This window comes from Labeo rohita, chromosome 24 (genome assembly GCF_022985175.1).
Source record: "Labeo rohita strain BAU-BD-2019 chromosome 24, IGBB_LRoh.1.0, whole genome shotgun sequence".
NCBI lineage: Eukaryota > Metazoa > Chordata > Actinopteri > Cypriniformes > Cyprinidae > Labeo > Labeo rohita.
Window position 1 is genome coordinate 14,713,476 of NC_066892.1, and position 12,528 is coordinate 14,726,003.

At 35.6% G+C, this 12,528-nt stretch overlaps 1 protein-coding gene across 2 annotated transcripts in view; it reads left to right on the top strand.

The window, feature by feature from the left end:
- oxsr1b (oxidative stress responsive kinase 1b) overlaps positions 1 to 8,691 on the top strand; it is a 66,080-nt gene extending 57,389 nt beyond the window's left edge. The window contains exons 10-19 of one of the 2 annotated variants that reach the window (XM_051098684.1): positions 40 to 105; positions 605 to 727; positions 906 to 974; positions 2,525 to 2,560; positions 3,740 to 3,862; positions 3,991 to 4,049; positions 4,144 to 4,196; positions 5,042 to 5,110; positions 7,302 to 7,366; positions 7,455 to 8,691. In XM_051098684.1, coding sequence (XP_050954641.1) covers positions 40 to 105; positions 605 to 727; positions 906 to 974; positions 2,525 to 2,560; positions 3,740 to 3,862; positions 3,991 to 4,049; positions 4,144 to 4,196; positions 5,042 to 5,110; positions 7,302 to 7,366; positions 7,455 to 7,529 — 738 coding nt within the window. In that variant the 3' untranslated portion in view covers positions 7,530 to 8,691. The remainder of the gene's footprint in view (positions 1 to 39; positions 106 to 604; positions 728 to 905; positions 975 to 2,524; positions 2,561 to 3,739; positions 3,863 to 3,990; positions 4,050 to 4,143; positions 4,197 to 5,041; positions 5,111 to 7,301; positions 7,367 to 7,454) is intronic. The other variant, XM_051098685.1, reaches the window with a different exon arrangement.
- The last annotated feature ends 3,837 nt before the right edge of the window (positions 8,692 to 12,528 follow it).

A 12,528-nucleotide genomic window follows, 5' to 3' on the forward strand; every position in this document is an offset into this window, starting at 1 on the left:
AGAAAAATATTTATCTTTCTGTTCCATTTTGTTTGGCAGAATAACGAATTTCTGCAGGAGAAATTATTACAGAGAGCACCTACAATTACAGAGAGAGCGAGAAAGGTGAGCAAAATGTTGCATAATGTTTTATAAGGCATTATTTCTATTGTTTTATGATGTTATGAGGAGTTATACCCCGTTTTATGACCTTTATTATGAGGTGTTTATATAGCATTATAGGTAACACCTCTTAATTAGGTTATTAGTTAACATTAGTATGAACAATACTAATTTTGTGAATTTTTCATGCCCGAATGAAGCGAGTGAACTCAAAATGTTCAAGTGTCCGATAATGCACGAATAACACGATTTATTCGTGCAATTCGCATCTGGTGTGAACGCACCGTCAGAGTGAAAATTGTTTCAAAGTACATTGTACATCAATTTTTTTTATCAGTTTGGGGGAGAAAAAATTATAAAATATATTAAAAAATGTATACTAATTAGATTGATTAATTTATTAATATTATTTTACATGATGGACAAATAGATAAAAAATAATGGCAATAATAATAGTAACATGAATTATTTAAGAAATTACAACTTTTGTGTTTGCGCGTAGGTTCGGCGAGTTCCTGGCTCCAGTGGGAGACTCCATAAAACAGAAGATGGAGAATGGGAATGGAGCGATGATGAACTGGATGAGGAGAGCGAGGAGGGCAAAGCTGCGGTTGCTGCCTTACGGGTAACAAACACACACACACACACACACAAGCATAATTTCAGACTGTACTAAACACGTCATTTTGAGAGTTACAGCACCGGTTGTTTGCACTGTTTGTTTGTGTGTGGTGTTTGTAATGCTGTTGGCTGATATGGCACCTCTCATCCTTGGGCTCTGTGTTTTGTGTTTGCCGCTAAAGGAGCAGCAGTCCAAGTCGACAAGGCGACAAGTCCGTTTCTCTCATCCTCTTGAGCTGCCCCCACCCAGGGTTGTTCAGTTTTCCCGCTGATACAGATGGCTCACCTTAACAAGGAAGCACACTCAAACACAACATTAGGATATGCAGGAAGTGCTGAGAAAGAAAATTTGTTTACAGAGTATATTTGCTAATATTCTTGTCATCCAGCTTAAACAATAAAGATACTAGATTATAGGTTAGTTAAGGATGAACGTTGAACCTTCACCTGTCTGTGATAATCTGTTTCTTTGCATATCTATGCAAGAAATAATCACGTACAGTATAAAATCATTTAGATCGCTTAATGTGATAACTTTTGCTCAATATGTTTTGCTTATTATGAACCTGTAGCTCATACGTGCTACAGAATTACCTACTTACACAGCTTTTGAAGCTTGACCACACACTCATATCTCAATGACTAAACTGTGGTAAAGCAAAAATAGTGTCACCAAACTATTCTTGCTGGGAAAAACAGAGAGAACGACTTGATAGTGATGACGTGTGCTTCCTGGACGCCATCTGTATTGTGTTTTTATATCTAACTTTGACATACTGACCAAATCAATGATCTCTGATAACCACCCAGATTCTGTTTAACAGCCTCATAATGAGATTTCTGTTGGTTTAGGCACTAACATGCAATACGGTCACTTCTGGTACTACATGATCTTTGTATTCCAGTAAAGAAATCACTTGTGTCTCTTCTATCCTTGCTGATTTAAAAAATCTTACTGGCTTTAAACCTTTTAAGAATGGTAGTGTATGTGTGAACACAATTTAGGTTAGGTGGTATGGTTAAAAAAATGTCAGTTTGGTTAAGGGTTTGGGAATACACTGGATGTCTAGTTCATAATATCGGCCTAGAACATTTTCTATTCAATAGTGTGTAATTTGGTCGCATATCTTAAAGGGATAGTTAAAAAGTGAAAATTACCCAATGATTTACTCACCCTCAAGCCATCCTTGGTGTATATGACTTTTGTCATTTAGATGAATTCATCAGTTATATTAAAAAATGTCCTGGCTCTTTGAGCTTTATAAAGGCAGGGAATGGGTGTTGAGATTTTGAAGTCCAATAAAGTGCATTTGTCCATCATGAAAAAGTGCTCCACATGGCTCCAATAAAGGTTTTAGGAAATGAATCGATGCATTTGTGTCAAAAAAAAACACTTTATTTGACTTCAAAATCTCAACAGCCATTCACTGCCATTATAAAGCTTGAAAGAGCCAGGACATTTTTAATATAACTCCTACTGTATTTGTCTGAAGGAAGAAAGTCTTGTACATCTAGGATGGCTGGATAGTGAGTAAATCATGGGGTAATTTTTATTTTTGGGTGAAGTATCTCTTTAAAACAATCCCGGTAGTCTTTCAGTTCTTAAAGGATATTTTACTAAAACTATGAAATACTTCAAATCATAGCATAAGTGTAAAATAAAATACTTGTGAAGGACCTTAACTCCCTGCTTCATTCCTTACTACAGTGCGTTCAAATCCAAAGCTGAATTACAGTAACCCAAACCATTATATAATATTATAAAAGACTTGACCTTTGACCTTTTATCTCTTTTACACAGTCACCAAGAGTAAAAGAAGGACTCCAGAATGCAGAGGTATGTAGACCATGAGAAACTTTTCCAAATACCATACTAATAAACTTTTCTTAAGATTCCTGCAAAATATACTGTATCATATAATGCATTTTACATGCATGAAATAATTAGATGACCTACCGTATTTGGCAAAATAAATAGGGCACTCTGCAGATTACTGTATGCTGCAAGTGTCCATTGGAAAAATTAAGGAAACATTTTATTTGGAGAAATATGATTTTTTTGTGTTTGTATTACACTGTTAAGTCTTCAAATTACAATTATTTTTAAGCGAAGTGGAATAAAAATAAATAAATAAATAAATAAACATTTTATTTCTAAACAATAACTAGATCCCACTCAAAAGCATGTATACTATGTACTGTATACTACATTATTTAAACATTTACTGTGTAATAATGCATCTAATGTATTATATATATATATATATATCTATATATATATATATCTATCTATCTATATCTATCTATCTATATATATATATATATATATATATATATATGTGCAGAGATTATATTTTTATGGAAGCCTGTTTCCACCACTGAATATATATTTTTTTAAGTTATAGTGACTTTTTATCTCACAATTCTTTTTTTTTTCTCAGAATTGTGATACAAACTTGCAATTGCGAGGAAGAAAAGTCAGAATTGCAAGTTACAAACTCGCAATTGACAGAAAAAAGTCAGAAACAAAGTCAAACTCGCAATTCTGACTTTTTTCTGTCAGTTGCGAGTTTGTATCTCGTGATTCTTTTTCTTAGAAAGATAAAAAGATATAAAAGATATAAACTTGCAATTGCAAGATACAAAGTCCAGTTCTGAGGGTAAAAAAAGACTGATATGTTCTCAGACTTAAGAGTTTATATCTCACAATTCTGACATAACTTGCAATTGCAAGTTATTTATGTCTTGCAGTTTTGACTTTAACTCAATTGCGAGATTATATCACGCAATTCTGACTTTATAACTCACCACTGTGAGTTTATATTTCACAATTCCAAGAAAAGAAGTCAGAATTGCAAGATGTAAACTTGCAATTTCAAGAAAAGTCAGAATTATCAGAAGTTGCAATTACCTTTTTTAATTTATAATTTAGTGGAGGAAACGGGCTTCCATATATTTCAGTTTTTTAAATGTTATTTCTAAAAGTTGGTTTATGTGTCTGTGCTTGTTTATATAGTTATTCCAGTCTTTCGGCAGTCACCTTCAGCCTGAACTACCTCAAGCTGCTGGCCAGGGCCCGGCCAGCACTCAACACACTGCCCCAACTACAACCCCAACCCCAGCTGCCAACCCTGCGCAGGTAGAGCACCAACAACAAATTGTACTTCACACATTTTGAAACCTCTATTTCAATCAAAGCTGTAACCATGAGGTTATTATGCCACCTCAGTTTGTAAAGAAAGTCTAATTCTCTTCTTCCATCTGTAGGCCCCAGTTCCTGGAGGCGATGCCTCACCATCCCCCATCAGTTTAGTATTAAGGTTAAGGTAAGATGCATTCGTTTTTTTTTTAAATGTTTTGAGTCATATATTGACGTGTATCAAGCAGCAGATGACTTACAATTCTCATTCTGTCCTATAGAAACTTGAAAAAGGAACTGAATGACATACGATTTGAGTTCATGCCTGGCAGAGGTAAGAGCGTAAAGACACAGCTAATAGTCAACAATAAATCACACACAATACACTCTTAAAGGGATACTCCACCCTAAAATTACAATTCTGTCATCATTTACTCACCCTCAGGCCATTCGAGATGTGCTTTCTGTGGAACACAAACTGAGATTTTCAGAAAATATTTCTTTTCTGACAGTGAATGAGTCCCTCAGAGATAACGTCATGCAAAATGAATACGACTGTAATCCCTACGACCCAAGTTGATGAGTCAGTCAGCTTTTTTGGGTGGAATGTCCCTTTAATGGAGATATATTCTCAAGTGTTCATGACTCAATATTGTGGTTGACAGTTGTCACATTTGTCAAAGGCGATGAACAACTCAATCAGTTCGATTTACACACTTGGGCGGTTCTTTTGTCCAACATGTTTTTCTTTAACAAATCAATTTAACACCCTTTTAGAATCCATTTCTGTTTATCTCAGCTTTCTGAATTCCGCAGGGGCCAAAGCAAAGCCAGAGTACGTTTGTTTTGTAAACCATGAACATGCATTTGCCTTTTTCTCAGTGCCATGTTGTAAATTTTCAAGACTTACAAAATAAAACATTTAGTGGAGGGGAGATGTCCATTTCTGATGGCCTGATGAAATGGGTTGCGTGAGAATGCTCTTCTGTCCGAACGTGTCTTCATTCTGCAGGCCGTACTGACTATAGCATGTTAGCATGTTATATGCAGCCGATCAGTAATTAAGTTGTCAGCCTCATTCTGGAAGATCTACAAGCTTGTCAGTTTAAATATGCAGGAGGTTGTAATTTGCGAGTCATTTTAAGTAGAGTTAATGCATCACATTTTCTTTTTCTGTAGACACAGCTGACGGCGTTTCTCAGGAGCTGGTATCGGCCGGCTTGGTAGATGGGAGAGATTTAGTTATTGGTAAGGATTTTCTTCTTCTTCTTTTTTTTCTTTAAAGAAATTGGTATTTTTATTAAGCAAGAATGCATTAAAATCATCAAAAGTTATAGTAATGGCATTTATTATGTTAGAAAAGATTTTTTTTTTTTATAATTTCTGTTCATCAAAGTATACTGATCCTAAACATTTTCCATCAAAATATTAAATAGCACTAACATTTTCAACATAGTTTGTATCACGGAAATACATTACATTTCAAGATAGATTAAAACATAAAATAAACATATTTAAAATTGTAATAATATTTACAGATTTTACTGCATATACATGTATGTTACTGCTTATACATATGTATGTAGGTATGTGTGTGTATATATATATATATATATATATATAGATAGATAGATAGATAGATAGATAGATAAAATAATGCTTAATTATAATACAGTTAAAGTCAAAAGTTTACATATACCTTGCAGAATCTGCAAAATGTTATTTTACCAAAATTAGAGGGATCATACAAAATGCATGTCATTTTTTTAAATTTAGTACTGACCTGAATAAGATATTTCACATAAAAGTCATTTCCACAATAGTCCACAAGAGAAAATAATAGTTGACTTTATAAAAATGATCCTGTTCAAAAGTTTACACACGCTTGAGTCTTAATACTGTGTTGTTACATGAATGATCCACAGCTGTTTTTTTTGTTTGTTTGTTTGTTTGTTTAGTGATAGTTGTTCATGAGTTCCTTGTTTGTCCTGAACAGTTAAAGCAAATATTACAGAAGGTTTAAATACTCACTGATGCTTCAGAAGGAAACATGATGCATTTTAAGAGCCGGGGGGTGAAAACTTTTTGAATTTAAAGATCAGGATAAATTTCACTTATTTTGCCTTCTGGGAAACATGTAAGTATCATCTGTAGCTTCTAAAGGGCAGTACTAAATGAAAAAAAATATGATATTTAGGGAAAATAAGAAAAATATACACATCTTCATTCTGATTAAAAGTTTACACCCCCTGGCTCTTAATGTATGGGATTATTTTTGTGCCAATAAGAATGAACGTAACTTTATAAAACTGAACGTAACTTTCCAAGAAACGATCAAAAATATGCCACTGCAAAAGAAGAAAAACACAATGAAAATGAAAAAATGAACTCAGTCGCACGAATTTAACATGCTCTTCAAATATGCTTCATTCTTTGTTAATGATTTTCAAAGAATCGTTTTCGTGAATCATGGATTCTGAATGCGTTGCCACAGCTTTCGCTTACGCTTCGCAAATTTTCGTTTGCTGTTTTGGCACAAACCTCTCGTGGGGGCGGGCTTAACAGCGATCTACTCTGATTGGCTAATGAGCTTTTGATGGACAGTTGCTCTCTGACCTGGAAGCACGGACGGTGACGTCAGTGGCGCAATACGTCGTGCTTTGTTTATAGAAACTATCAGAACTGTTGCACACTGTACATGAATAAAACTTTTATCGATGTTATTGATTAACGTTACTTTAGCGACACGAACTTACTTCAAGCTGCCCTGAGGGACAAGCTGAGGTGGAAGATGATGCTGCTCCGTGTCTCTCCTGGGAGCTCATTTTTAGACTAAAACTTTAAACTAAGAGACGACCGTAGGTGAAATACTAATAACATTAATACTTAATATAAACAAAGCACGACGTATTGCACACCGCAACAACTTTCCAATATGTGCGCCACTGACGTCACCGTCCGTGCTTCCAGGTCAGAGAGCAACTGTCCATCAAAAGCTCATTAGCCAATCAGAGTAGATCGCTGTTAAGCCCGCCCCCACGAGAGGTTTGTGCCAAAACAGCAAACGAAAATTTGCGAAGCGTAAGCGAAAGCTGTGGCAACTCATTCAGAATCCATGATTCGCGAAAACGATTCTTTGAAAATCATTAACAAAGAATGAAGCATATTTGAAGAGCATGTTAAATTCGTGCGACTGAGTTCATTTTTTCATTTTCATTGTGTTTTTCTTCTTTTGCAGTGGCATATTTTTGATCGTTTCTTGGAAAGTTACGTTCAGTTTTATAAAGTTACGTTCATTCTTATTGGCACAAAAATAATCCCATATTAATGCGTCATGTTTCATAAATAATTTAAATTTTGCAGATTTTGCAAGGTGTATGTAAACTTTTGACTTCAACTGTATATCATGTTCCTAAACCTCTGTTTTGTGTCATTTCAGTGGCTGCTAATTTGCAGAAGATAGTCGAAGAGCCTCATTCCAATAAAAATGTCACATTTAAACTGGTGAGTGACTTCTGGTTTGATTAAAAGCCACTGTGTGTCAGTTCTCACTGGTGTTTTGCAGTAACACGTCATGCGTGGTGTCTTTCAGGCCTCTGGCGTCGAGGGCTCTGAGATTCCTGATGATGTCAAACTCTTGGGATTTGCTCAGCTCAGCATTAGCTAAACTCTGGCTCTGTGCGGGACCATGACTTGCCTACAAATGTGAAAACAAACCAACACTACCAACAGAACGACGCAATGATGTATTTTTTTTTTTTTTCCCTCTTTCAATTGCCCTAAAGAAACCACTGTTGCCAAAGAGAAAAGTACCATAGCGCCAGCCCATAGGATTTCAAACGGCCCGACGGAAGAGTTGCACAAACACGAGAATGATCAGAATTTGTAGGAATCGATTAAAATAAAGTTTACGATTTATTTGTATAAGGATGCATTATCATAACCTTATATATAACCTTAATATTCTTTTAATTCTCTCTTTCTTTTCTATGTTTGTCCTAGTTTTGCACAATCTGAACTGACACCCTAAAAATGAACAAAGCAAAAATGCCTCAATTATAACTACTGAGCACAGAGGAGTGAAACTCAATGAAAGTTTATAGAGGAAATGAGTAAATGGGTTTAGCTATAGTTCTAGCTTTTTTTAACCTGTATTTTTTCTATGCTTTTGAAGAGAAGCAGCTAAGCATGTTTTATCACACTGCGGTTTTGAAATGCAAAACAACTCTTAATTTCTCTGCTGTTATACACAGAGCTTGATTTCTTCAGATACAGACACAAAAATTCAAACACTTAAATATTTCAGAATTAGCTGATTTATTCACTGTCATTGAGCCCTAATGAACACTCCTGATGGCTGGCTTTACTGCTTTATTCCCTTTTTTTGCTTTTCCATGGCACATTTGCAAATGTTACTATCCTGTGCTGCTCAAAGTTATTGCCTTAATATTTCTACACATTTTTGCATCAAACACATCTCTCCTTTTTTAGATTTCGCATTAATTTGTGAATTTGGTTTTAATTTTTTGACACTATCTGTGACTTCTCATTTTATAAGTATCTCTGTAAGTGATTTAGGTTTTTGGAAAAGGTAGAAGTACCTGAGGTACCTGATGAAACTTTGGTGTTTGGCTTTTTCCTGCTCTGGAATTGAACTCTTAAGTATTCATGTGTATTTCTGATGTGAGTGAACTCGATTGAGCATGTAAATAATGTAATTTGCCATTTGGTTTGATTTTATATGGGATGTTTCACTCATGGCCTTTGTGTTCTTCATAAATAAGGTGATGGGAGGTGGTGTCAGCTACTAAAGACACTTTGTGAGGTTTGTTGGTTTGTCTTTTTGCCTATATTTACAGCGGGATCTTACGTAGCATAAATCTGCTTGGAGTTTTCAGCAGGTCTGTTCTGAACTGTTTTAAAGTTCTGCTGAGGTTGTTTACTTCACCCAAGAAATCTCATTTAAACATATCGCTACCTTTGTGCAACTTAAAGCAGTGTTTCAGCTTATTTTTTATTATTATTATTATTATTCCTCTTTGCCCTTTAACACTTTATATATATATATTCGACTAATTATTAAATAATTTAAAATGTTTTCCGACTTTATTTTCCAGTTTTATTGGGAGGATTCGAAACACAGGAGGGAAGTAAAAGAAATATTTGACGCACAAGTATTTTCTTTTCACCTCTTTGCATTTACAAAGCAGTCCACTAAAAATAGGAAAAATTAATAAAATTGTTTGCATTGAAAAGGCAAGTTTATAAGTTAAAAGCAAGTTTATTAAGTTAATATCCGGTCTTAATAATAATGCGTTTTATAAGGTTGCACAAGTGTCCTGGCTTTTTGCCAAAGTCCTTAATGTGGAACAGTGTTGTACAGGGACAGACGCCTTCACAGTCAGTTTACTGTAAGCAATAAAAAAAAAAAATGAAAAGCAAAAACAGGTAAATATCAGTTGAGTGTTGAATTTTAAGGCATGTTTTTAAATGCTTTAAAATCAATAAAGAATGAACTTAAAAGGTGCCTAAAATGCCTCCTTATTGGTTACAGTATATATTACTGTATTTGAATATTATGCTAATACATCATAGAAAAATAACAAAATAAGTAGATTTTTAAAAATGAATTAATAAATAAAACTACCTGATCTCATGACAAAAACGTACCTGTGGGAACTTTTTTCGCAAGTCGCGAAATACGTACCAATAAGTACATATCACTGCAGTTTCCATCAGAAATGAACACTAGAGTCGATAAAACAGCGAGCACTTGTAACTTTTTCATACACTGTTATGAGCTCCACATGTTTCGCTTTCCAAGTGTAACAAGCTTGCTCGGCAGCTCAGCCGGGACAAAAATGGACTTAGGATGTGGAATCCTTGGGTATGAATCCTGTGAAAAACATGACTCACAATGAAAGAGCTGAAAGATGAAGGATCGAAAAACAAACTAAAACGGCATGCTTGCGAATGTGTTTTTATGTCACATTTGCTTTTGTTCATACTATCAACTATGTTTAATTGTAGTGCAGATGGTACGTTATTTTAAAACGTTGCGGAGCATTAGAGTTACAGCGCCACTTAATGGACATTTCAAGTCAGAACTGCAGAGACACATGCAAAACCAATGTCACATAAAATGTACCATATGTATGGAAGGCCCTTAGGGCCAAAATGTGTGGTACTAATGCGTTAAAGGGATAGTTCACACAAAAATGAAAATTTAACATTTATCTGCTTACCCCCAGGGCACCCAAGATGTAGGTGACTTTGTTTCTTCGGTAGAACACAAAAGAAGATTTTTTACTCAAACCATTGCAGTCTGTCAGTCATATAATCGCAGTCAATGAGATCCATGGCTTTGAGAGTCAAAAAAACATACACAGACAAAACCAATTAAAACCAAATCATTCTGTGCGAGAAACTGAACTGTATTTATATCATTTTTTTTTTTACCTCTGATCCACCGTAATGTCCAACTGTCCTGAGCGCGTTCACAACAGCCGGCGCGTGATGCATCAGTGTGCTCTGGCATATACAAGAGCAAGCAACCAGAATTTCAGTCGATCAGGCTCAAAAGTTGGGAGTTGGTGAAAAGTCAACAATCCCGGATGAGTTTGCGCAAGCAAACTTAGTCTTTTAGCTTTTATTCGGCTGCAACAATCAGGATAAGCACGAGTAATTGCCATTTTGAGTAGCCGTTGTACCCACAATCTCTGCACTGTGTAAACAATGTAGTGACGTATACGCGTGACAGATTGTTTCCGCATATGTGTCCGCTATGCCTGAGCACGTTGACGAGTCACATGCCGGCTGTTGCGAACGCGCTCGGGACAGTTGGACATTGCGGTGGATCAGAGGTAAAAAATGATACAAATACTTTTCAGCTTCTAGCACAGACCGATTGTTTCATCTCTTAACACCTTAACGTATCGTTACGAGCCACAGGGTTTAATTTGGTTGTCTGTGTATATTTTTTTTGACTCCTATTATATGACTGACTGCAATGGTTTGAGTTAATTTTCGTTTGTGTTCTATTGAAGAAACAAAGTCACCTACATCTTGGATGCTCTGGGGGTAAACAGATAAACATCAAATTTTCATTTTCACATTTTGGCCCTAACGGCCTTCCATACATATGTATGTTCATCTGTTCTGGTGAAAAAATTAACGCTTTTAGCGCCACTCAGTGAACCTTTCACATCGAACATGACACAGAACGTACATGGCGGTACATATTTCTTTCGAAAACATTCCCACAGGTATGTTTTTGTCATGAGATCAGGTTGCTATAATTACTACTTAAACATAAAGGATGCTTTTAAAAGGCACATTTTCATCGGGTTAAAGGGATAGTTCATCTAAAAATGAAAATTCTGTCATTAATTACTCACCTTCATGTCATTCCAAAGCTGTAAGACCTTTGTTCATCTTTGGATCAAATTAAGATATTTTTGAAGAAGTCCGAGAGCTTTCTGGCCTTGCATTGACAGCGGCGTAACTGACACGTTCAAGGGGCAGAAAAGTAGTAAGGACATCCTTAAAATCAATGGTTCAACTGCAGTGTTATGATTGTTAAACCATATGTTATTTTGTGTGCAGAGAAAACAAAAATAGCATCCCCCGTGTCAGTATCCTTGGCATGTTCACGGGAGTACCATGGCACAAGTGTGTAGTGCTCAGTGTTGCCAGATTGGGCGGGTTGCCGCCCAAATGGGCTTCTTTTGATCGGCTTGGACCGGAGAATAACGCATTGGGCGGGTAGACAAAATTTGGGCTGCTTTAAAACAATTAAAAGCCGCCCAATCAGCTGCTGTTTTCTTCGCTTTTATCTTTAGTCATGTTATTTTAATATGTTCGAGCTCAAAGTATCACAGTAAAAAAATGTGTAGTGCAGTCATCAACATCATTTAACAGAGACCTGTCAATCAATTTACCATATTTTATGTTGGTGAGATGTGATGTGGATTACATGTAGTGAGAGATGAACAGAAAATTTCTAAGTATAATTGTAACTGAAATAAGAGAACAGTTGAATGATTTAATAAAAATCAAAACTGAATTTGGGGACTATACGATGCTGTCCTGCATCAGAACATCTTTTAAACAGTCCAGACTACTCTGGTACACTTGGCATTGACAGCTGCTGGACTTGAACAGTTTTAACTGTGCAAAGTTCTGCATGATGTTCTAAAATGTGTACTTTATAAAATACGTGCTGTAGTTCTGTCTGAAGATAAAGCACAAGACAACGGTAAGCACATTATTGTTGTTAATTGTTATTATTATTATTAAAATATTTCTGGCCATTTTAAGCATATTTTCTGACTCCCTTTAATGCATTTGCCCTGTTTTGATCCATATTCCTGATTTATCTTTATTTTATTTTGTCATCTTTATTTTTTAAAGGAGATAAAAATGGTCCTTATCAACCTTGATTGACATGGCAATAAAATTCCATCACATTATTTTGGCAGTAAAAATTTCGGGCTGTTTTTTGTTGAAGTGGGTGGGTTTTGGTGAGCTTTTGGGCTGGAAATCGTCAACCCGATCTGGCAACACTGGTAGTGCTGCTAACGCAGGAGCTGGCGTTCTGACATAGAACCCGGATGTGCCTTGTTTAGTCTTCGTAAACACGTCTTAAGATATTGACAGAGGATAAC